This window comes from Sciurus carolinensis, chromosome 10 (assembly GCF_902686445.1).
Source record: "Sciurus carolinensis chromosome 10, mSciCar1.2, whole genome shotgun sequence".
In the NCBI taxonomy this organism is placed as follows: Eukaryota; Metazoa; Chordata; class Mammalia; order Rodentia; family Sciuridae; genus Sciurus; species Sciurus carolinensis.
Window position 1 is genome coordinate 81,703,586 of NC_062222.1, and position 23,387 is coordinate 81,726,972.

The 23,387-nt window shown below is 34.9% G+C and overlaps 1 protein-coding gene across 1 annotated transcript; it reads right to left on the reverse strand.

Annotated features, from left to right (window-relative positions):
* Positions 1-18: 18 nt before the first annotated feature.
* On the reverse strand, positions 19-21,635 carry Afm (afamin). Its single transcript, XM_047567625.1, has 15 exons — positions 21,507-21,635; positions 19,405-19,453; positions 18,979-19,111; positions 18,083-18,294; positions 16,792-16,924; positions 16,124-16,221; positions 15,434-15,563; positions 9,423-9,637; positions 6,964-7,096; positions 4,597-4,694; positions 4,033-4,165; positions 2,994-3,214; positions 2,092-2,224; positions 919-979; positions 19-224 (listed from the first exon to the last, which is right to left on the reverse strand). The coding sequence occupies exons 1-14, from the start codon at positions 21,625-21,627 to the stop codon at positions 959-961; spliced, it is 1,830 nt and encodes a 609-aa protein (XP_047423581.1). The 5' UTR covers positions 21,628-21,635; the 3' UTR covers positions 19-224; positions 919-958.
* Between the last annotated feature and the right edge of the window lie 1,752 nt (positions 21,636-23,387).

Genomic DNA, 23,387 nt, shown 5'->3' on the forward strand with positions numbered 1-23,387 from the left:
TGACATCAGTCTGAGAAATAACTTCATAATTTTGTTTTATTGCTTGCCACAATAACATGATTTCAAGTAAAGGTTACCAAAAACTCCTTTTACTTCATTCTTCACAGCAAAGGGAATTTACCACAGGACAGATACGAAGCCCTCCACATAACTACCTCTTCAAGAAAACAGACTTCTGGCTCCTGCACTTTTCAGCATTTCTTCACCATATAAGTTGGTCTTTGCTAAAAATAAAAAATAATGCTTTAAACATCAAAAGAATATGAAATGTTATAACTTGGATGATAGAAAGTCATGTATTTAAGAAATCAGTTAGTGGTAGCTATGTGTTGCCTCCAATGGTTGCAAATCCACCCTCTGTTGAGATTCAGGTCTCTCTTTTCTGAGATTTTCACATTATTACTGTATCTATGCAATATTTTGTTCCATAAGTTTGTATTACAAGTCTTACATAAACTGCACGAGAAAAAGCACCATGTATATATATTCTTGACATCACGAATATATTTCTTTTTGTTTATGTAAGTGCTACAAGACTCTTGGTTTGCATGTCAATTGTATCTCGATTCAGTATATCGTACTGAGACTCTCAAAAAGGACTCTTGGAAGAGAATTTGTCTCTCCCTTGCATCAACAATCAGAGACTCAGTTATCCAGACAACTGAATACACTACCAGAAAGGCAGAGGAGTGGGTATCTTACACCTATTTTGAAAACTCTTGGCACAGTTGTAGCATTACTACCCCATAAAGAGTGAGTGACAGTCAGAAAAATATTGCAAGGCCCATCTTGGGATTTTGAGCTCCAGGACATGTAGGATGAGCCCCAAGTAGACACTGAAGCATGAGTAGGGGAAAGCCAGGGAGAACAAATCAGCTACAAGTACCTCTAGCCTTTGATAGAAACAGAAGGGATTACCTCTGGTCATTTTACTTCATGTTTCTCAGGCAGTCTGACTTTAGTTGCCAATTTTGGGACCCTGAGATGAAAAAGATAAAAAAATAAAAACATATAGGAATAAAAGTTGAAGATACTAATATTTAAATTTAGAAAAGCATCTTAAATTTTGAAATAAAAATATAAAGCACTTCTCTATTGTATTGGAAGACAGAGGACTTTTTATCTTCAAGTAAACTTGAGAACAGACACTCAAGGTCTTTCATCAACTGCTAATACATTCATTATTTCCTTTATTTGGCCTTAATGCACATACTCAGGTAAATGCTAGCTGTCAATCAATGTCCTCTAAGTAAAATTAAGCCTATCTTTTTTAAAAAAGCTAATAATTTATTCCAAAAATGTACTTAGAATTTTTCATTCCCAATCAGAATGAAAAATGTGTGTGGTGTGTGCCTGTGAGTGTGCATGAACTGTGAGTTTTGAAGTGGAATGGGTGTTGTGGGAAAGAGATAGGGAGAAAGGATGTTTGGATCACGAAGAACAGGCCCTTCTGGAATACCATCCACTGGTGCTACTATTCATGGGTAACCGAGGTTCACACCATGGGAGTCACTGAGACTCCACAGTCACTGGGGTGAGAGGATGCAGGGGACATGCCTACCCCTCTTCTCTCTCCTTCCACTCCCTCATGAGCTTTCAACTGAGGGCTGTCGGAAGGCCCAGGAAGGTGAGACCCACCTCTACAAGGCTTCGCTTTCTCATACCCTTCCTGCTCTCCTACCTTTGAAGCGGATCAGAATTTCCTTTGTAGGTCACTCTGACTCTGTTTTATTAAGATGATGAGTGAGTCAAAACAGGAGAGTAAAAACCAATGGTATAACTTAAGGACAATTATCACCAACCCATTAACATAAGATGAACAGAAATTCAGTTTGAATGACATGACCAAAGATGCAAGGATTAGAACCCTGACTTTCCGGGCAGTTTTCCTTACACCATGTGCTCATGGAGGAGTTAGTTCCCAACAAGTGAATCAGAGGTGTTTGCAGGTGAGCTATAACAGCAACTGTGCTCTTAAACGCAGGACTCAGAGACATTGCACAGAGATGGCAGAGTCCCATTGGGAATTCTATTTGATTTTATTTGACCCGAGATACCAGTTGAATCTCAGTGGAAAAGAAATATAACTACCTCTTCAAGAAAACAGGCTTCTGGCTCCGGCACTTTGCAGCATTTCTCTGCCATATTAGAGAAATTTGTAAACAAAGACTGTAGCTCCTCATAGGTGAGTCCAGGCTTGAGTTTCACCAAGTTGACAAGAAACCTGTGACCCAAAGAAATCAAACAGAATTAATCAACAATTTCTTCCCAACACTCCTCTTTTCCAGAATGCTTGTTGGAGAATCACGTCTTGGGTGTCTCAACTTGAGTAAATGGAAAGAGCTAGAATATTCCATTTTGAAAAGATCTTCTGAAACTTTCCCATTAAAATCACAGGATGGACTCTTTGGAAGATTATGGAACTACAAGAAAAATGGTATAAAAAATGAACAGAACCATAAAATAAATGACTATACTTGATTTTTCTAGAAAATTTATATCCAAAACAACTCCAATCTCCCTTCCTCAGTAGCAATGTTGTTTTCACTAGGTTTCATACAGGTGTTGTGTAAATGAATTCAAAACCAGGTCTTATTTCTTGGCATTTATACTATCTCTTTAAAGAACGGAAGTAAAATTCCTTTAGAACCCCTCCTTTTTTCAATCATTAAGTGAAATACTCAGCACAAATATGCATGTCATTCTCTCAAGAAAATTCGATTCATTGTGAACCTGTCCATGAGCATTTTGCTAGTTGCCCTAGCTCATATTTCCAAATCACAGTCTGCTAACCACTCCAAGTCTCTAGCAGAGGAGCAGACAGACAGGATTTTATTATAAACAATGGCAATAAATATGCAACATGGAGCTTTTCTGAATAGGACACAGTAGACAGTTTGGTGGAAGGAACACCAAAAGCACAGACCATTACAATAAGCCTTCTCCCGGATGCATGGTGTGCCTCCTGGTTGAATAGAAGAGCATGTTCATACCTGTCTTTCTTTCTCTGAAGGTCCTCATTCTGAGCCTGACACCAGTCCACACAAGACATAAAGAAATCTTGAGAGGTCGCTGGCACATACGTTTCATCAGCTTTCAAATCCTTGAAGCAGAACCTTCTGAAGGCAAAGTTTGCTTTGCAGCAGTGGTCCACAGCAGGGTTGATGGTTCGATTTTCATTTATTCCACATAATTCTCCAAGAACTAAGTCTGCCTGTACCAATGAGAATTGGAACTCAGATGTGCTTTTTAATATTAAATGGAGTTTTGAAAATATGATTAGATGAATAGTTATAAGCTCCATGATCACTGTGAACTCCACTAAGAAGACATAGGTTCTCACAACACTACCTTATGTCAAAAGAAAAGTGAAGGTTGGGGTCCTAAGTGACATTGTGACAAAAATTCAAAGTACAGCAATTGGAATGTATACAGACTAATTTCTTGGTAACATATACACCAACTTTTAGTTATAAGCAGAGAACTGCAGTCAGTCAACAGAAGGTGGTGAGCAAACACCATGTTCCTTGGGTAGGTTACCCTGCTGGGTACTTTCCTCCCCTAGTCTAAAAAGATGGGTTGGAAGTAGGAGTTCTCTTCCTGAGCTCTGTCTTAGAAAAAGAGGGAGAATTTGAATCACTATTTAAAATGATAAGTTCCCTTGCATCATTCTGAAAAAATACTGTGATTCCTAGATCATTTACCATAACAAATCACTTCTCATATAAATAAGATATAAGTAAGATAATTTAGAGAATACTTGAAAAATATTTAAGACATTCTCTTTTGCTTATTAGGATCTTCACACAGTAAGCCAAAAGGAAGACTTGACATTACTTGTTCAACAATGTTGAAAACAATGGAGACAGGAAGGTAGATAATCACTACCAATTTGTGAGTGGAAATTAGTTTTTCTTTGTTTTATTTATTTATTTTTTATTAGAGCTTAATGATTACACATAGTAGTTGGGTTGATCCTGATAAACTCACACATGCATAGGAATCAATTTCAGACGTATGGGCCATGCTCACCAAATTATCAACACAGGCAAACTCCTCACTTAGTGTACAGCAGGTCGTCAAAGCTGTCACCATTTCCTTGCCGAGAGAAATCAGTTCTTCAGTGGAGAGCTGTGGAGCTATCTTTGTGAGTTTGATAAGGTAGCTGAAAGAACATACATTTGGTTCTGAACAAAAGAAGATACCAATTGTCTTTTGAATAGCCAATGAAACACAGACCCTTTAAGGTACATCAAAATAAGTACAGCTAGGTTTAAATCCTGGGCAAATCATCTCCTTCTCAGGAAATGGTAACGACCTTTACTTTGTTCCATCCTACTCCCAAACAAGACAAAATTCACAGATCCTGATTTGGGAGTGAGAAAGCCAACTTCGAACAGAAGTTAAAGCATCAGAGAACCAATTTGTCCAGAATCCTGTATCTTTTCCCACTTCTAACCTCATTTCTGATAGAGGATTTAATGTGACAGTTCAATGTACATTGTTGGTTTTGGGATTTTATTTTTACTCAGTGTTTGTGAACTGCCATAGCTAAGACTGACTTTTACTTTTTAACTCTGAGTATAAGCAACCTACTGGTATTTCAAGCCATCCTTCCCCAAATTCTGCAACTGTTCACATTCTTGTTGGACCATCCTGAGGCTTTTCTCAGTTGTCTCATTGAATTTGTCTTCCTGAAAATTAAGAGCAATCAGTTACAAACATTTTATTTAAGGTTCAATCATAAACTCTATACCATTTTATCCATTAGCTTCTCTATTTAGAGGACATTTTCAGACTCTTTCTAATTTTTTACTAAATTGAGAGCACTTTTATGTGTGTGTGTAAGAATTTGAATTTTTCAATTACAGATGTATTTTTGCTAAAACTTGAAAGTCCAAAATTTTCATCATCTACACTTTTTGGAGCTTTAAGAGTTTCACAGTATAATTCAAATTTTATGTTGACAATGCCTATATTCCAGTTTGAATTTAAATGGCCAGAGTAGTTGTTATCTACATTTTTAAGGAAACCAGTCTTGTGAATTAAGTGACTTGCTTGGAATGACCCAACAACTAAGTATAACTGCAGATCATTTTAAATGGGGTTGTCCTTTATCTTTATTCATCATTTATGTTTGGAATTTAGGGGCCTCCAGTAGTCATCTTCAGATATTTTATGGACTCTCTCACATGGCATAAAACTGATCATCTACCAAGTGACACCAGAAAGAACTACATATCAGTGTATCAGTGCTATGGGACCAATTGTGTTTCCCTTTTAAAAAAGAATTTTCTAGCACCAGGATTCATTAAGAATCAGGAGCAGACTGTCTTGTTGGGGAAAGTGACAGGGAAGGAGTTAGGAAACTCAAAGCTTCTTACTTCATTGCTCATATTTGAACAAGTATAAACTAACATTTATAGCAAGTAAAAGAAAATGTTTAAATAAAGCAAAAGTAGCATATATCAGAGGAATGAGAAATTTTATAATATCAGATATTTAATTTCCATAATATAGAAGGATTGCATTAGAGGTAATATGAAAAGCATTCTAATTTCAGTAAGAAAATGGGTAAAGACATGAACAAATTGTTCACAGGAAATTTATAAATGTAATAACTAAAATCATATGGACAGTCTGATGCAATTTAAAAAGTCAAATAAAAGTTTGCTTAGAACACCCACACTACTTTTTACAGATAAATCTCTCTCAATTTTCTGCTTTTGAATATGGATCAACCTTAAGACCTAGCACATTTTAGCCAGGCGCTCTACCACTGAGCTACATACCCAGACCTATTTTTTATGTATAAGTCTAGCAAAGTTAATTTCCATGTGTAATGTTGATAAATATGGAATTGAAATGAGCATACTTAAGCATTGTTATGAAACTGTACACTGGCAAAACATCTCGAGAAAGTAACTTGCCAATTTGTGTCAAATGTTTTGAAAGTTCATATATTTGGACACAATAATTTCCCCTCTGATAATCTAGCCTAAGAAATCTCATAAAAATTAACAAAAATGAATGAAATGAGATTCTTATGTCATTTACAAAATCAAAAACAACCTAACTAAACATCCACAATGCCCAACACCAAATAGGAAAGCAGTTAAATTAGTTAAATAACTATGATGAGAAACCATTATTTAAGATAATATATATGTTTAAGTTTGTTTAATGAAATATAAGGTTGAAACTGGATCAGTCAAGGATCAGATTCTCCCTATAGGCTAGGAGAGAACTAGGTCCTTCCAATGCCTTGATTTTAGCCCTATTAAGATGCAGTTCAGACTCTGGGCCTGCTGAAACAGAGTAGATTTCTGTTCTTTTAAGTCACTATGTTTGTGACCATAATAGGTAAATAATACACCACAATTTAACAAAATTTCTATGACTCCAAATAAATTACAGGTTCAAATATGTCCTAAAAAGGAATTATTCCAATCTTGTTTTTAAACACATCCACATGCACACACACACACACACACACACACACGAGAATATGCCTATATGCACAGAAAAGATGGAAGTAAATGTTAATTTTAGGTATTTCTTAACAAAATAATCAGAAAGTTTCTTTTTTTACGTTTTTCCTTTGTAACTTTTGCTATTTTCCTAGTCATCAATAATAACAATTTATTACTTTTATAATCATTCCCAAATCCAATAGGACTCAGTAAAATAGAGTACAGAAATTAAAATAGAAACAGAAAATATTAAATGGAAAGAGTATTTTGGATTATTACTGGATTAATACTTCAAAACAGTATGAGTAAACCAAACTGATGATGTGGGTTTTCCTAACGATCATCCTCATTGAATCTAAAATAGACTCAGGTCAGTCAATCACATTTTACAGTTCTAAATTGAAGTAAAATTTCAATATCAATTTTTAAGTATTTTTATTTATTTATTTATTTATTTTAGATTTTCTGAACCTGCAACAATGGAACCTACCGCATGATTGTAACAGTCTGGAGGATTTTCTTTGCTGCAGCAATCTGCCAGGAGATCCTCATATACTCTTGCAATTCTTAGAAGCTCTGGTATAGACAGTTCTGGGTGTCTCCTTGAGTGTTCATAAAGAAATCTGAGATTTGTAAAAGATTTTGTATATTAAAACTTATCAAAAAAAAATACAGCCCCACTTTCTTTTAGGCTACCCACATCTAATACTGAATCTGCTTTCAAATGCTAAGTTCTTCCTCTGGTTTGGTAAGTTCTCGTCCATGTTATGTTTTAGACTTTTTTTTTTTTTTATTTGAGTGGATGGAATTATTAGAGTTACTTAGAGTTAATTATTAGAATAATGCAACTCATAAAGTATCAGAAATAGTACATGGTGCAATCAATACTTTAGCAAGTACACACTGAGAGGAATTCCACTGGAAAATATATTCAGACTTCCAACTTGGAATGCGGGCAGTGTGGCTTTCTTTTCATTCCCAGTGCATCCTTTGTGAGAGATGAGAAGCAGTTTTCCCATTACTCCCAACTGTAACTTACTAAAGTATAGCAGAAATGACCCCTTCAGCTCTAAATCACTGGCAGTGGTTTCCATGGCCTCTGAGGAGGCTCCCCGAATACATGTGGTGTGACATGGGGAGAAGGTGGGAAGGGAGAGGAATGAGACTAACACTTACTGAGCCTTGGTAGTTCTATGCCCTGGATCAAGCTTTGGGCATAGGAGATAAAGATAAATTTTTCTGGATTTCATATTCTTACTTAACTTTGCTTAGTCCTCAAGGTAGGTGCTATTTTACAGCTGAAGAACTAAGACTGGTTTGCTACAAGTTGAACATTCCTAATTTGAATATCTGAAATACAGAATGCTTCAAAATCAAACTTTTTGAGCTCCAACCTGAAGCCACCAGTGGAAAATTCCACACCTGACCTACCTAATATGTCACAGTCAAGATGCAAGCATACCAAAAACCTTCCATAAAATTTCCTTCAGATTATATGTATAAGATGTATATGAAACATAAATGAATTTGATGTTTAGACTTAGGTCTCACCCCAAGGTATCTCATTAAGTATATGTAAGTATTCCAAAATTTTTTTTTTTAAAAATCACAATCCAAAACACTTCTGTTCCCAGGCACTTCACATAAGGGATTCTCAACCCATATTAATGGAAGCTTTAAAATTTGACCTCAGGTCCCATGAGATGCCTACTTCATTCTTTTATACAGTCAACTCTTCCTCAAGAGACAGCTACCTTTTCAGTTATGTATTTACAGTATTCTTCTTAAAAGAATCTCCTCTATTCATTGAATATAAGTTTGAAATCTTCCATGCTTTGTGAGAACAATATCTCACAAAAGATTTTCATGACCAGGTGATTAATCTTGGTTTCCTCACATGATCTCTCCAGATTCCCATCTGTCTTCTTGGTCCCATGTGTGGGACACATTCCCACCCCTTAAGACCTGATGAAAACCATGGACTATTTGTGACAAAAATGCATGTGATGATGCCAATAATGAGACTAATTGCTCCCGCTTATTGAGCACCCATCAGGTACAATCTATCACTCTGTTTTGTTTGTTTTGGTTTACTTCCCTTAACTCATGAGAAGCAAAACAACACAGTGGTAATAAGAGCAAGAGTCTTTAGCCAGACTATTTGCATTGAAATTCTGACTCTGTCACTTATAAGTTATGTGACTTTGGGGTAAATTACCTAACCTCTCTATGCCTGTTTCATCACCTGTAAAATGGTAGTAACAAAAATGTACTAAACTTAGAGGGCTGTTTGGAAAATCCAGTTGGTTAATAGATGATCAACCCTTAAGATCTAGTAACTATTTAATAAAAATTAGCAATTATTACATCCTGTATCTTCAATGGAGACTTCTTTCCAGAACTTTAGGTTCACATGTAAAATCATCTTTGGACAATCTCAAGTACTCTACAGACACCTACAGTCAATGTGGTCAGATCCTAAATGTGTTTTTCTTCCCATAAAACCTACTTCTTCACTCATACTTCCCATTGGATTGAATGGGGAAACCACCTACCCAGTCACATTAACCTCAAACTGGTCAAATCCTTACTCTGCCATTTGTAACTGTGAATCTTAACTTCCTTAACTTCTTTGTTAAGTTCTTATGAAAAATTTGGGAGAGACTGTACTTATTTTATGTGATTGTGATGAAAATTAAAAAGGAAAATCTTTGTAAAATATTGAGCCCATTGCCTGGCACATACCAAGTGCTCAATATATGTTAGCCATCTTTCTAATAATATAACTAACTTATGTGAAATTGTCTAAAGCTGTGATTTTCTAAAATTGCATGCTATCCAATGAATTATAAGTTTCCTTATCTTTCTATGCAGATTAGCCTACATAGAACAAATCTTAAAGGGTGTCTTTCAGTTTGCCTTATGAATTTGAGTAGATAGTTATATTACTCAGCAAAAAAGTTGTCTGGGTCAGTGTCTCTTTCTTGACACACATTTCCACTGTCAGTAAATTTTGCTTCTCTTAGAGATAAATCCTGTGGTCTATCATCTTTACTTGAGTTAATTATGCATGCTTCACGCTCTGGTATTTTCTTTTCACAGCACTCTTTGATTTTGCTGGAGATGGATTCTTGTTTTGAACAAATATGACTCATAACCTTGCTCTGTAAAAAATAAGAATAGAAATGATTTTATTTTCAAACTTTCTTCAGGGCTGGATTTTTCTTCATAATGGAATGGTTGTATACAAACAATCAATCATAAGCATAATATCTACTATCAATTCATCAGCTAATTTTATAGTTGGAGTTGATTTAAATTTTCTATTCACTAATACACATGAAGTTTCACATTAACACAACCCTGTTCTCCTCAGGATTTAAAATAATATAATTATGAAAAATGTCTCTATATATACATATACATATATATGTATGTATGTATGTATATAAGTATATTCACATTCGTTGTTCAGCATTAACCTTTTAAATATTTCACCCCTACTCCTCTAACATATTAGCATCTTATATTCTAAATGTTGACATGTCTTCATGAGAGTATACCTGTGCTTTCAATGGTGGCCATCAAGGACATGTCAATGCAATGACCATTGTCTTGGTCTTCTCTTGTGGCCTGAAACTACTTGGCCAAGCATATAATGAAAATTCAATAAATATTTGATAAACGAGTGAAAGAATAGTAAGCAAATAAACCACTACAGCAATTATCAGGTTGAAAACTTTTCAAATATAAAAAGCTAGTCTACTCATTGTATAATTTTCTTATTGATACTATAAATTTGAAGCCATTCAAATTATAAATAATATATAAAATAGAAAACCTTATTCTGTCTTCTATCCCTAGCCTTTATTCCGATTTTGACTCTACATAAAGTTTGGTAGTGTGGGAGAGAGTGAGATTATTTTATCTGCACATTAGTTGGATAATCTCTGGTGAAAATTAATGTAAAAATTCTCAATACATATTTGGAAACTGAATTTGACAACACATTAAAACGCTGGCACATGATCAAGTTGGTTTCATTCCATGGATGCAAGGATGGTTTGACATATGCAAGCTAATAAATGTAATAAACCACATAAATAGAATCAAGGACAAAAATCAAATGATTCTTTCCATAGATGCAAAAGAAACCTGTAATGAAATTCAACGCCCCTTCATAATAAAAGCCATGAAGAAACTTGGAACAGAAGCATCTCGCCTCAACATCATAAAGGCGAGCATCATACTGAATGAGGGAAGCCTGAAAGAGTTTCTTCCACAGTCACTCTCACTATTCCTCACCAATACAGTACTAGAGGTTTTAGCAGGAGTAATTAGGTAAGAGGAAGAAATAAAAGGGATGGAAATAATAAAGGAAGAAGTAAATTATCCCTATTTGCTGCTGACATGATCCTATACTTAAAAAATTCTAAAGACCCTACTAGAAGACTTTTAGATCTGATAAACGAATTCAGGAGGCATAGTAGCAGGATACAAAATCAATGTACAAATGACAATAGATTTTCTATATAGCAGTAATGAACCTACTGAGAAAGAAATCAGGAAAACAATTCCATTCACAGTAACTAAAATACATACATACATACATACATACATACAAAGATATATAGGAATAAAACTACCCAAGGAAGTGAAAGACCTCTACAGTAACAATTACAGAACACCCAAGGAAAAAAGACAGAGAGAAAGAAAGAAATTAAAGAAGAAACTAGAAAAATAGAAAGACCTCCTATGTTCATGGATAAACAGAATTACTTTTGTTAAAGTGGACATATTACTAAAGGCATTCTTCAGATTTGCTGCAACCTACCTCAAAATACCAGTAACCTTCCACATAGAACTAAGGAAATAATCCTCAAATTCATACAGAAGAACTCATGAGCAAAAAGAGAAATCCTGGAGATATCACAATACCCAATTTCAAAATAAACTACAGCGCTTATAGCAACAAAAGCAGCATGATATTGACATAAAAACAGATCTAGACCTATGGGATAGAGTAGAGTTGAAATTAAACCCACACAGCTGGAGTCATTTGATTCTGGACAAAAAAAAAAAACAAAACATAAATTAGAAAAAAGTCAGCCTCTTTAACAAATGGTGCTGGGAAACTGGATATCCATATGTAGATGTTCAATTCAATCCAAGTATAAGACCTGAAATCTTGAAAACTGCTAGAACAAAATGCAGAGAAACACTTCAAGATATAGGCACAGACAATGATCCATAATCAGGGCTCCTGTAACTCAGGAAATAACAGTAAGAAATGATATATGGGATGTCCTCAAATTAAATACTTCTTCACCTCAATGAACACAATTGACAGAGTGAAGAGAGAGCCTATGGAATGGGAGAATATTTTATGGTTGCTACTGTTCTGACAGAATTAATATTCAGAATATATAAATAAGTCAAAAAAATTAACACCAAAAAAAGTCCCATTTGGTAAATGCGCAAATGAACTGAGCAGATACTACTCCAAAAAAGTATGAATGCCAATAATTTAAAATGCAAATCACAGACGTTCTATTTCATCCCAATCAGACTGGCTATCATCAAGAATACAAAAGGCATTAAAATTCTGGAAATGATATGTAAGAAACACTAATATACTAATGTACATTAGGACAACCACCATGAAGATCAATACAAGTTTCCTCAAAAACACTAAGAATAGAACCACCATATGATCCAGCTATCCCACTCCTGAGTATTTATCTAAAAGATTTAAAGTCAGCATATTTTACAAATACCTTCATGCCCATGTTTATTTTGACATAGTCTACAATAGCTAAGTTGTAGATCCAGCTTGGATGCTCATCAACAGATATTGGCTAAAAATGAACAAACAAACAAAAAAAAACCCGTGGTATATACACACAATGGAGTATTATTCAACTATAAAGAATAAAAATTATGTCATTTGCAGGAAAGTGGATGGAACTGAAGAACATTATGCCAAATGAAATATATTAGACAAGTATTATGTGTTTTCTCCCATATGACGAAGTTAAAGGAAGGAAAACAAACAAACAAACAAAAAGGATATCATGAATATAGAAGGGAGACTATTGGTAGAGAGAAAGGGGATGGGGAGGAGAGGAGAGGCTAAGAGAAGACAGTGGGGAATGAAATTGGTCAAATTGTATTCATGTTTAAATAAATGACAATGAAACCACAGTGCTATGTAATAGAAATAGAATCCCCCCCAAAAAAAAAAATAATAACAGATCTGGCCCCTGGTTCCTCTCCAGACTCTCCAGAATGAGGCTATACATTCTTCTTACTCTGCTCCAGCCTCACTGGCTATTTCAGGTCTCCCTGACTCTACTCAAATTATTCCCACTGCCTAGACTCTTTTGCTGAACACTGAGAGTGAGGAATGGGATGAGGTTTGGGGTTGAGGTTAGAAGTGGAATGGGGGTTGGCACCATGTTTCTGACAAAACACAACAACTAGGGCAACAGTCCACACATTCAGCTCTCAGCTGAGGCCATCGGGTTCTGGGATCAGTATCGTTATTCTCTGAGAATCTACTTCTATTTTCAATTAACAAAAGTTGAATTCCTATTTCCCTAGAAGGGCATTAAAGAGAGGGTCATTTGAAATACAATAAAATCCCTTAATTTCAGTTCCAAACTTCACAGAAATTTGTAATTACATCCTAATTCAGTATTTGAGATTCAACATTATAAATCCCACATTTCCATAAGCAATCAAACACCACAAAAATAAACATGAGTGAGATTCCTTTAAGTGCAATACTGTTGTGAATAAGACAATTCTTGGAATGTCTGCTGTCCACTACTTAAAACAAAAGGGATAAAATTCTCAATACCCTATAATCCATGCTATTTAATTAATGTACTATCATAACTAGAGCCTAAAACAATTAAACTAAAATTCACTGTGATAAAGCCTGATTTCCCTGAAGCAGAAATCAGAACTTTTTAATGAAATTGTATTACCTTTGAGTACATGAACAATTTAAGACATTCCAACAACATGTTTGCCAATATATTCTCTTATAAAACCACTTTAATTGTTACCAGATGGTAGGGGCAGTGGTATTGGGGAGATGTTGCTCAAAGGACACAAAATTTCAGTTCCACAGGAGGAATAAGTTCAAGAGCTATATTGTATATCATGGTGACTATGGTTAATAACAATACACTATACACTTGAAATTTTCTAAGAAAGTCAATTTAAAGTGCTTTTACTACAGAAAAGATAAGCATATGAAGAAATGCATATGCTAATAGCTTTATTTACCTTACACAGTGTATGCACGTGTCAAAATGTACCATGTACCATAAATGCACACATTTTTACTTGTCAGTTGGAAGGAAGGAAAGAAAGAAGGAAGGAAGGAAGGTAGAGACAGAGAAATAGAGACATCACAATACTTGATTTCAAAATGTACTACATGGTTATAGCAACCCAAACAGCATACTACTGGTACAAAAACTGATAAACCAACCAATAGAACAGAATAAAGAGCCCAGAAATAAATCCACACATCTACAGACAGCTGATCCTCCACAAAGGTACCAGAAACATATTGATAAAAAGATCATTCTCTTCCATAAATGTTGCTGGGGAAACAAAATATCCATATACAGAAAAATGGAATTAGATTCCTATCTCTAACCATATACAAAAATCAACATAAAAATGAATAAAAGACCTAAATCTGGGACCTGAAACCATGAAACTCCTGGAAGAAAACAGGAGAAACAAATCAAAACATCTTACAGGCAATGATTTTTTTATAAGAATCCAAAAACACAGATAACAAAAGCAAGATTAGAGAAATGGAATTTCATCAAACTAAAAAGCTTCTGCATGGCAAAGGACTTGACCTGAAGAAAGGGAGAAAATATTTACAAACTATTCATCTGAGAAAGGGTTAGCATTCCAAATACAGAAGGAACAAAAAATTCAACAAAAGAAAAAGCAGATAATGCAATTTAAAACTAGGCAGATGATCTGAATAGACATATGTCCAGTGTATAAGGAAAGGGGCTTAAAATCACTAGCTGTCAGGGAAATTGAAATCAAAATTGCAATGAGATGTTACCTTACTGCAGTCAGAACGGCTATAATCACGAAAAGCAAAAAATAACAAATGCTGGTGAGGATGTGGAGAAAAGGGAACTCGTAAACACTTCTGGTGAAAATGTAAGTTAATATAGACATTATGGAGAACAGTAATGGAGATTCCTCAAAAACCACAAAGAGATATATGATCCAGTTATTCCCCTCTGGGGAATATCCAAAGGAAATTAAATCAGCATGTAAGAGATACCTGCACACCTGAGATTATTGCTTATTGCAAGACTTTTCCACTATAGCCAGGATGTGGAATTAACCTAAGTGTCCATTGACAGATGGGGAGAGGCTAAAAAAAAAAAAAAAAAAATGGAATATTATTCAGCCATGAAATATTTGTGGCAAAATGGATTAAACCATCTTGTTCAGTAAGTGAAATAAACCAGACACAGAAAAATAAATAACACATGCTTTCTTTCATGTGTGGTAGCTTAATAAGTTTATCTCAAAGTAGAAGAAAGTAGCATAGCAATTACTAGAGACTGGAGAGGCACAAGGAAGAGGAGTTTGGATAATGGCTACCAAAATAGAGTTAGGTAAGAAAAACAAGTCCTAGTGTCCTACAGTCCATTAAGGTAAAGATGACTCATAATAACCTATATATATTTTATGAAGAACTAGACCAGCCAGAAGAGATCTAAACAAAAGAATTGATAAGGACATGGAAATGCTGGTTGCAAATTTGAACAGTATGCATTGATATGTCTATTGAAATATCACACTGTATCTAAGAAGTATGTACAGTTTTGTGTGTTAATTAGAAATAGAAAATTTTTAATCAGTGACAAAAATCACATTTTTACTTACTTTTGGAAAATGTTTACCTGGTAACGGATGCACTGTAAAACATCCCCTTCACAGCAACCATCATACATGGAAGAAACATCTTCTAGGAGGGAAGTAAGCTCCTTAAATTCAATTTTGGGGAATTTTTGACTGAACACAGCAATATTTCTGGAAAGAGAATTGATAAACCACTAAAACAATTTGAACAACAAATAAAACAATAGCGAGTTCTTTATTCATACAACATAAACAACTCCAAAGCCATTGGTAACACTGATTTTGCACACATGTGTTTATCAAGCAGCTGATGGCTTATTGCATGATCTGTAGGATCACTTAAAAAATCCTAGACTGATGTTTTGTGCCCTCCACAGTACTGGATCCAAGCAAATAAAAGATCTGAGAGAGGTGTTTCCTTCCATAATTCAGCAGGACATGCTGTGTAAGGGCCTCCACTTCCTGTTGTGAGCCTACAGCAGGCATAGATAAGCCACAAACTGAACAAAATACATCTCAGAAGTGCCTCCTTTCTCCTTGGCATCTCTCCTCCTCCCAAGGTTTAAATCACCCTATTCTAATGACCTGTTTCTAAGCTATCCATGCACATTCAACCTCCTGAAAACCTCTGGGAAGTTAGAAGGAATAACAAATATAAAGTGATTAATAATGTAACCAAAATGGGGAACAGACAAGAAAATACAAGACAAGATAGATGGTATAGAACTCACATAGAGTTTAACACTTTGGGTCCAAATTTCAAAAGGGCCCCACAGACAGTTTTTTGATAGGAAGACAATGCTTTTAAATATTGTGTGACAGGTGCTGCCTGAAGGAGAAAGAGAAAATTCTGTTGAAAACAAAATCAAAATCTCCCTATTCTCTTAATTTTAAACTACATCTCCACCATCACCGAGTTTGTTCAAAGAAGAAAATCTATGGGATTTCTGTTTCAGCAAATTTGCATATGGAAAGAAATAGGCATCTGTGGCACATTATAAAGGTTAGGCTGGTTTCCCTGATGACTGACCTCACCATGACTGGGCAGTATGCTGTGAACTTGGCCATCTCTACTGGGAAGGCTCCAGTGCCAAAAGGGGTTTGTCCAGGAGAGAAGATAAAATGTTACCTTCACCCTCATATCACTCACTGGAGATTTCCTCCAACTTGAAAAGAAAACAAAGCCAGAAGACAGATCCTGGAAATTTGTGGCTGTCTTAAAAAGGTCTTGGGTAAAGAGAAGGGCTAAAATCAGTGAGTACAGCAAGATAATATCTTGGTATATGGGAATATGGTAAATAACCCATTTACTATAAAAGAATTATAATTTTAAACAAGAGTCTAGAACCATGAAGTTGGATGATTCCTTATCCTTGAATGAAACAAATGCAATACCCACCTTTGCTTTAAAGCAATTGGCTTTCTGTTGTTCTTCACAGCATGTTTTTGCCACTTCCTCAAAGCGAGAAGCTACAGTTAAAAGTGTAGGGCCAAAGACAAAGGGGTTCCTTCTGGCAACTTCATGCATGTAGCTATTTAAAAAAAGTTAGAAATATTCTTAAATCAGAAGAGAAAGGATGGTTTTATAACTTAGTAGTACAGAACTTGCTTCATAGGAGCAAAGCCCTCTGGTGAATCCCCATCACTAAGAAAAGAAGGAAGGGAGGGAGAGAGGGAAGAAAGAAGGAAGAAGAAAGGACAAGGGAGGCAAGAGGAGGGGAAGAAGGGGAGAAGGAAAAGGGTAGAAGCAGGAAAGGAATGGTAGATCAGAGAAGGGAAGGGAGAGAAAATGGAAGGGAAAGAAGAGGACAAGAAAAGCAAATTTTTAAAAAATGAAGGAAAAGCTTATGGTGATATTGGAAAAAAATTAAGACAATGATTACATAATTTTGCTTCAAAGTTTGCTATGAGTAAGCAAAGAATTAGAAATATGAAATACAGTTAATTCGTTACATTGTAAAAAAAAAATGAAGGAAAAGCAAGAAAGGTTTCCATTATAAAAAAGTTTTATACTAGGCAACATTATCAAGTCACCTGTAAGAGTTCAATACAATCAAGGCCTTATCCCTGACATTGCTAACTCCAAATAAAGACTGATAGTTACAGTTCTCATCCTACATGCTCATCTATGAATGATCTCTTTCTCTCCCCTTGATGCCTGGTGGGTAGCAAATCTGCCTTCCATATTCACAGAACAGCTACCTATACACACCCCATCCAAGATTCAAAGATAATTTTTACTTATATTCAAATAAACTTGTGACATGTTTCAATGCACACTAGCCTTCCAGAAAAAAAAAAAAACTGTGCTTCTGCAATCACTGAATTATTAAAACAGGTTTTTAGCTAAACATCCAATAATTTAATGTCTTCCCAAGGTAAGAGTTCAAACTTCACCTTGGGAAAAATATATCATTTCCTCACTGGTTTCTTAGCAGTTTGACACTGGGCACACACCCCTGATCTAGGGCTTTTCTCATAAAAAGATACACAGCACTGATATGAGGGTCTTAAATGTGGGCCCACATCTTATTCATAGCTATATCCTCCACAGAACCTGACACAGGATACACACTGGTTGAGTCAATCAACAATCAATGAACCCAGTCATGCTCTTTTGAGACAATTATTGAATTTAGCCTAAGAATAATAGTTTGATTAAATCATTTGTCTAACAAAATTAAACTTACTGATTTAGAAAAGATTCTCTGTTATTTTTATAAGCTTGGCATTTCTCTTCAGGATCCAGAGTAGGGAAAGGAGGCAGAAATCCTACATCAGCTTTCTTGTTAAAGAAGAAACAGAGTCTTCTTTCAAAGTCCACTTTACTGCAGCAATGTGAAAAATTATACTTTTGAGGCAACCCCTCCATAGCACATATCTTTCCCTGTAAAAGGTTAATCTGGACAACAGAGAATAAAAGGACAATTTTAAGTCATGGTAAAGCTATTCTATCTTCTGAGAAGAAACAATGGCCACAATGAGTGATCAGTATTATCATAAGGAAAAGGATTGCAGTTTCCCCACTTTTGCCAGCAGAGCATCTTCACCCACACCCTTGACAACCATCCCACCAGAAGACCGCTTAACCTGTTACTCTTTCTTTGCTACCTACATTTCCTTTCCATCACGACTTTTCTCCTCATTTCCAAGGAAACAAAATCAGTATATTAGCAAAAGAATGGAAATGGTGTTCAGTAGTTTCTAGAGATTCAGACGGTGGCTCTGGATGAGGTCCCAAATGGGAATGCAGCTGCAAGTTCATATTGAGAGAATCAGCGAAGAAGGATACCTCTACGCTTCGACTTCCACATGCATGTTCAGGCTCCTCCTCTGCCTGTATACACACGGAAAACTGTATACATAATGCATATGCCTACATAGTGAAAGTATATAACCAAGTCCTCCTGTATATCAAAGAAAGAACTGCATCTCACCTGGTGAACATGATTTATCCTAAATACTGAAACTAGGTGAAATAGAAATGATGCACACAGGGCATCTTTCTTCCATAATTTCAATCCAGAATCTTTTCAGTTTTGGGAAATAATCTCGTTTATATAAGAATTGTATGTGATTTACTTACAGCTATTTCTGCACACTCTGGAAGTGTCTTGTGAGCCAAACATTTATCCCTGTATTGTATCATGTCTTGCACCAGGATTTCCATTTCATCAAAGGTTGCTTCCTGAACATATTGAGCAAAGGCAATGATGGTGCTGCAACAGTCCACATGGAGAGCTCAGTGATCATCTGCAGAATTTCCACTAACAAAAACTCAGAGCAATGTCCACTCGCTCAATAGCCTCAGGAGATTAAGAATGGAGGCTATAAATTTTATTTTCTCTTAACCATTCAATTTCCTGGCCTGAATTTTATATTTGATATTGTATTTACTTTTCTATATGGTTTTAGTTTAACTAAATTATTTTTGAGAAACACTAGCATTTTTGGAATGAAACAAATAAGATTACAAAAATATCATCAACCAAAAGAATCTAGCACAACTCACAGGGATCCAGTGTTCTCGTCTATAAATTTCTGGGTAATACTGAAGTCATCTAAAAAGTAAAGATATTTAGGTTGTTAAATATTCTCACGTTTTAACATTTTCCTAATAAATAACTATATATGACACTTAAGCATACAAAGTGTAAAGTAAAATGCTATAATAGAAATTAACTTGACATTTCATGAGGAAAATAGAAGTCAAATGAATCAAATATGATATCTTAATCCCAGCTGATTATGTGCTCAGGAAACATTTACTAAATTGAACTGATTGAATTAATATCAGACTGATAGGATTTCAGACTTGCCATTGATGACTCTCCCAAACAAATGTGAAATATAAACACCATGTCCATATCAAATAACTGTCACTTATGACTAGATAAGTGATGTGAAGACTAACTGGTTAATGATATAATTCCAGAACAGGACTTGATAAGAGAGACCTTAGCATGTTGGTGGTCAACATAGTTTATAGACTAGTCAGACATAGATATTTGAGTGATCTCTGGACTCACCTAAAATCACAGCTCCTCTTGCAATAAGCATAAGTGTATCAGAAGACATTGATGTTTGTCCATATCTACATTTATGGAGTCCTTACTCTTTGTCAAGATGGACACTATAAGACTGTCAACAATGACCAAGAAAGATATGTCTCCTGGACTTGGGTTCTTAAGCACCCTCATAGTGGAATCTGCTTGTGAACATGACTATTATCAAATTCAGAATGTGGTTATATATTTCCAGGAATGCTTTGTGATCTATGGTTGAGGAACCAGAAAAGGATTTATAGGAGTGGCATATGAGTTGAGTATGAAAAAATGGAAAAGATTCAGTGAGCAGAAAAATAAGTTGCACTGCCTTTCAGTGTGGAGAAAGTGATGTGATTAAAGCACAAAGGTGATAAGTCTTAAGCTATATTTGGAGAAAGTCAATTCATTTTGATAAGAAGGTGGGTCATAAAGAAAGGTAATAGGACCTCTTTAAGATGGAAAGGACCTGGATTCAGATTATGGGACTCTTGCATACAAAATTGAAGAGTTGGGGTCTCAAATGGAACCCATTGAATATGTTTTATATAGGATAGTAATATGATCATTGCTATCCCCTAAGAAATACCAATCAGATTGATATATTTTATGTTCTGGGACTTCCACAGTGCCTAACAAACAGAAACTGATAAGAACTCTTTGTCAAATAGTTGGATAGAAGAAGGCCATTAGTAGATTTTTGCAATTGTCCTATTAAGTCAGCAGGACCTTAATTAGGGTAGGAGAAATGGAAATGCAATGTAAAACACAGATAAGAAAGATGTTAGACAAAAATGAACAGGATTTGAAACAGGTTGTTACAAGGGGAAAGGAGAGGGAGAACTGAAGAACAATCATGCTCATCAAGCCTTGTGACTAGTGTCATTAGCAGACCCTTTAGAGGTTGTCAATTTGGGTAAAACACAATCCACACCTTAAGGACAACTGTGACACTTCGGGCACTTTTGTGCAAGTTACAAAAAGATGCAACTTATAGGCCAGAGGGTTTACAACAAGACCCTCCTCAGATGACGTTCAGTTTTTCCTCTTCGGAAAAAAATTTTATAAGAAACATAAAAGTTGCCCCACCCTCCAGGTTGATTCTACTTTGGGCACTTTTGGGGGGAATGTACAAAATGAGAGTCAAGGGAGGGAGCAGAGACTAGCATACCCTCGAGTTGTTCACCATCTAGTTGGGAGATATGTTAGACGACACAAAACTTCTCCACAACATCTCAACTCATATCTGTTTTTCTAATGTTACCATCAACTCTATACATTTGCAAGAAATATTAATATTTTGAAATCCAAATTTTATCTATAAGCAACACCATCTATCTTGCCATAGGTTGCTGCCCATTTCAGAGTGTGAAAACTGTCTCTGCCTACGTATTGGGTCATATAATCAACAAAATACAAATTCTGAAGAAGGCAGCTTAAGATAACTGATATGTAAATATAAACTACATAGAGGGAGAAAAAACAAAGAATTAAAATTTTCAAAAATGTTAAAAAAGAGAAACAGCCCAAATCTTGTCATTCCTTACTGGTATTTAAGTATGTTTCTTACCTACATTCTGAGGCTCTCTTGGCAGGCTTAGGGATTCAGTCATAAACAAGAAAAAAATAAAACATGGAAATTTTAATTGCTCCATTTTTTTTAAGAAATCACATTCACAAAAGGAAGTCATGTGGCTCAGCAAAGTCGTTTTATATTATTCTTTCACATAATGAGTTAAACAGTAACCTGTTTAGTCTACTGAATAAATACTGTATATTTGATTTTTATTTGATCACACAGCAGAATTTCTTGCTAACTATTAACTAAGGGGAAAAATGCCTCTGTGTTTCCCTGGAAAAATCTATTGAGTTAGAAAAAGGGTCCATAAGCTATATATGCACAACACCTAATCAATTAGACAACTAAAAGAGGAAAAGAAAAAAATCTTGAAATTCTGAAAATATTAAACAAAATAGCTAGAGTACAAAATTCACCAAAAGAAATATAACTGTAAAGACATCAAGTTCCACTGGTAATCAAAGAAACTTAAACTTTAAAATAGTAAATTTTATATATCTCAAAGAATTAGAACAATGAATAAATCTAATTCTGGAAACATAAAGCAAAACAAATGCTCATATATTCAAAACTTTTGGAAAATAAGGTTATAATAAGAATTGATAGTCTGGAAATATTCATGTCATTTAAACCAGTCACCCAGATTCTGGAAATCTATACCAAGGACATAATTCTATATATGGAAATATTTTTCAATACAGGCTTTTAGTTCTGGCTTGTGATACAAAGCTTTTATTGTGTTTAGGGACATTCCTTTCTATAACTAATTTACTGAAAGTTTTTATCACGAATGGAGGTTGAATGTTGTCAATTATTTTCTGCTTTCGCTGAGCTGTCTGTATGGGTTTTATCCTCTATTCTATAATGTGGTGTATCATAGTTATTGATTTGCTTATGTTCAACAATTTTTTCATCCCAATGATAAAACCCACTTTATTTTAGTGAATTATCCTTTGAATGTGCTGTTGAATTAAGTTTGCTGAGGATTTTTTAAGAATTTTTTGCATCTTTGGTCATCAGGAATATTGGACTACAATTTTCTTTTCTTGTAATATCTTCATCAGACTTTGGTATAAGGGTAATGTAAGTCTTATAAAATAATTTTGAAAATATTACCTCTTTGAGTTTTTTGGAAGAGGTTGAGAGTGATTGACATTAGTTCTTTAAATATTTGGTAGATTTCAGTTATGAAATCATTCAATAGAATTGGCATTATATTGCTATTGAATGGAATGGTTTTTATATGTCTATAAAGTTCATTTGGTTTAAAGTAATTTTGCTGAAAGTGTAATACTGAAGTCCCTACTATTACTACATTGAAATTTATCTATCCCTTTTTTATATATGTTAATTTTTCTTTATATAGCTGGGTGTTCCAATTGGGGTTGCATATACATTTATAATTTGTATGTCTTCTTGATGAATTGCCCTGTTATCAAAATAATGACATTCTTTGTTGATTTTCCACCTTTTGACTTAAAGTCTCTTTTGCCTGATGTAAGGATAATTACCTCTTCTCACTTTTGGTTTTCATGTGAATGGAATATCTTTTTTATCCTTTCACTTTCAGACTATGTATATCCTTACAAGTGAGGGGAATCTCATGTAGACAGCACATAGGTTTGAGTAGTTTTTAAAATCCACTCAGTCAGAGTGGGTTTAATCCATTTACATTCAAGATAATTATTGAAAGATATGGATTAACTATTACAATTTTGTTAAATTTTTTCTGGTTGTTTTATAGGTACTTTGTTCTTTCTTCCCCTCTTGATATCTTCTTCTGTGGTTTGGTGGTTTTCTGTAATAATATGCTTTGAATTCTTTCTTTTTCTTTTATTTTAATGCCTTTATTTTGTTTGTTTGTTTTTATGT

Excerpts from the sequence above, each read along its gene's own strand:
- Afm (XM_047567625.1), bottom strand. The coding sequence starts at position 21,627 with ATGACTTCCTTTTGTGAATGTGATTTCTTAAAAAAAATGGAGCAATTA. Across the intron at positions 16,925-18,082 it reads AGAGAATCTTTTCTAAATCA|CTACATGCATGAAGTTGCCA; the intron begins GTAAGTTTAATT and ends TTTTTTAAATAG. Across the intron at positions 16,222-16,791 it reads CCAATTGCTTTAAAGCAAAG|GCAGCACCTGTCACACAATA; the intron begins GTGGGTATTGCA and ends TTTCTCCTTCAG.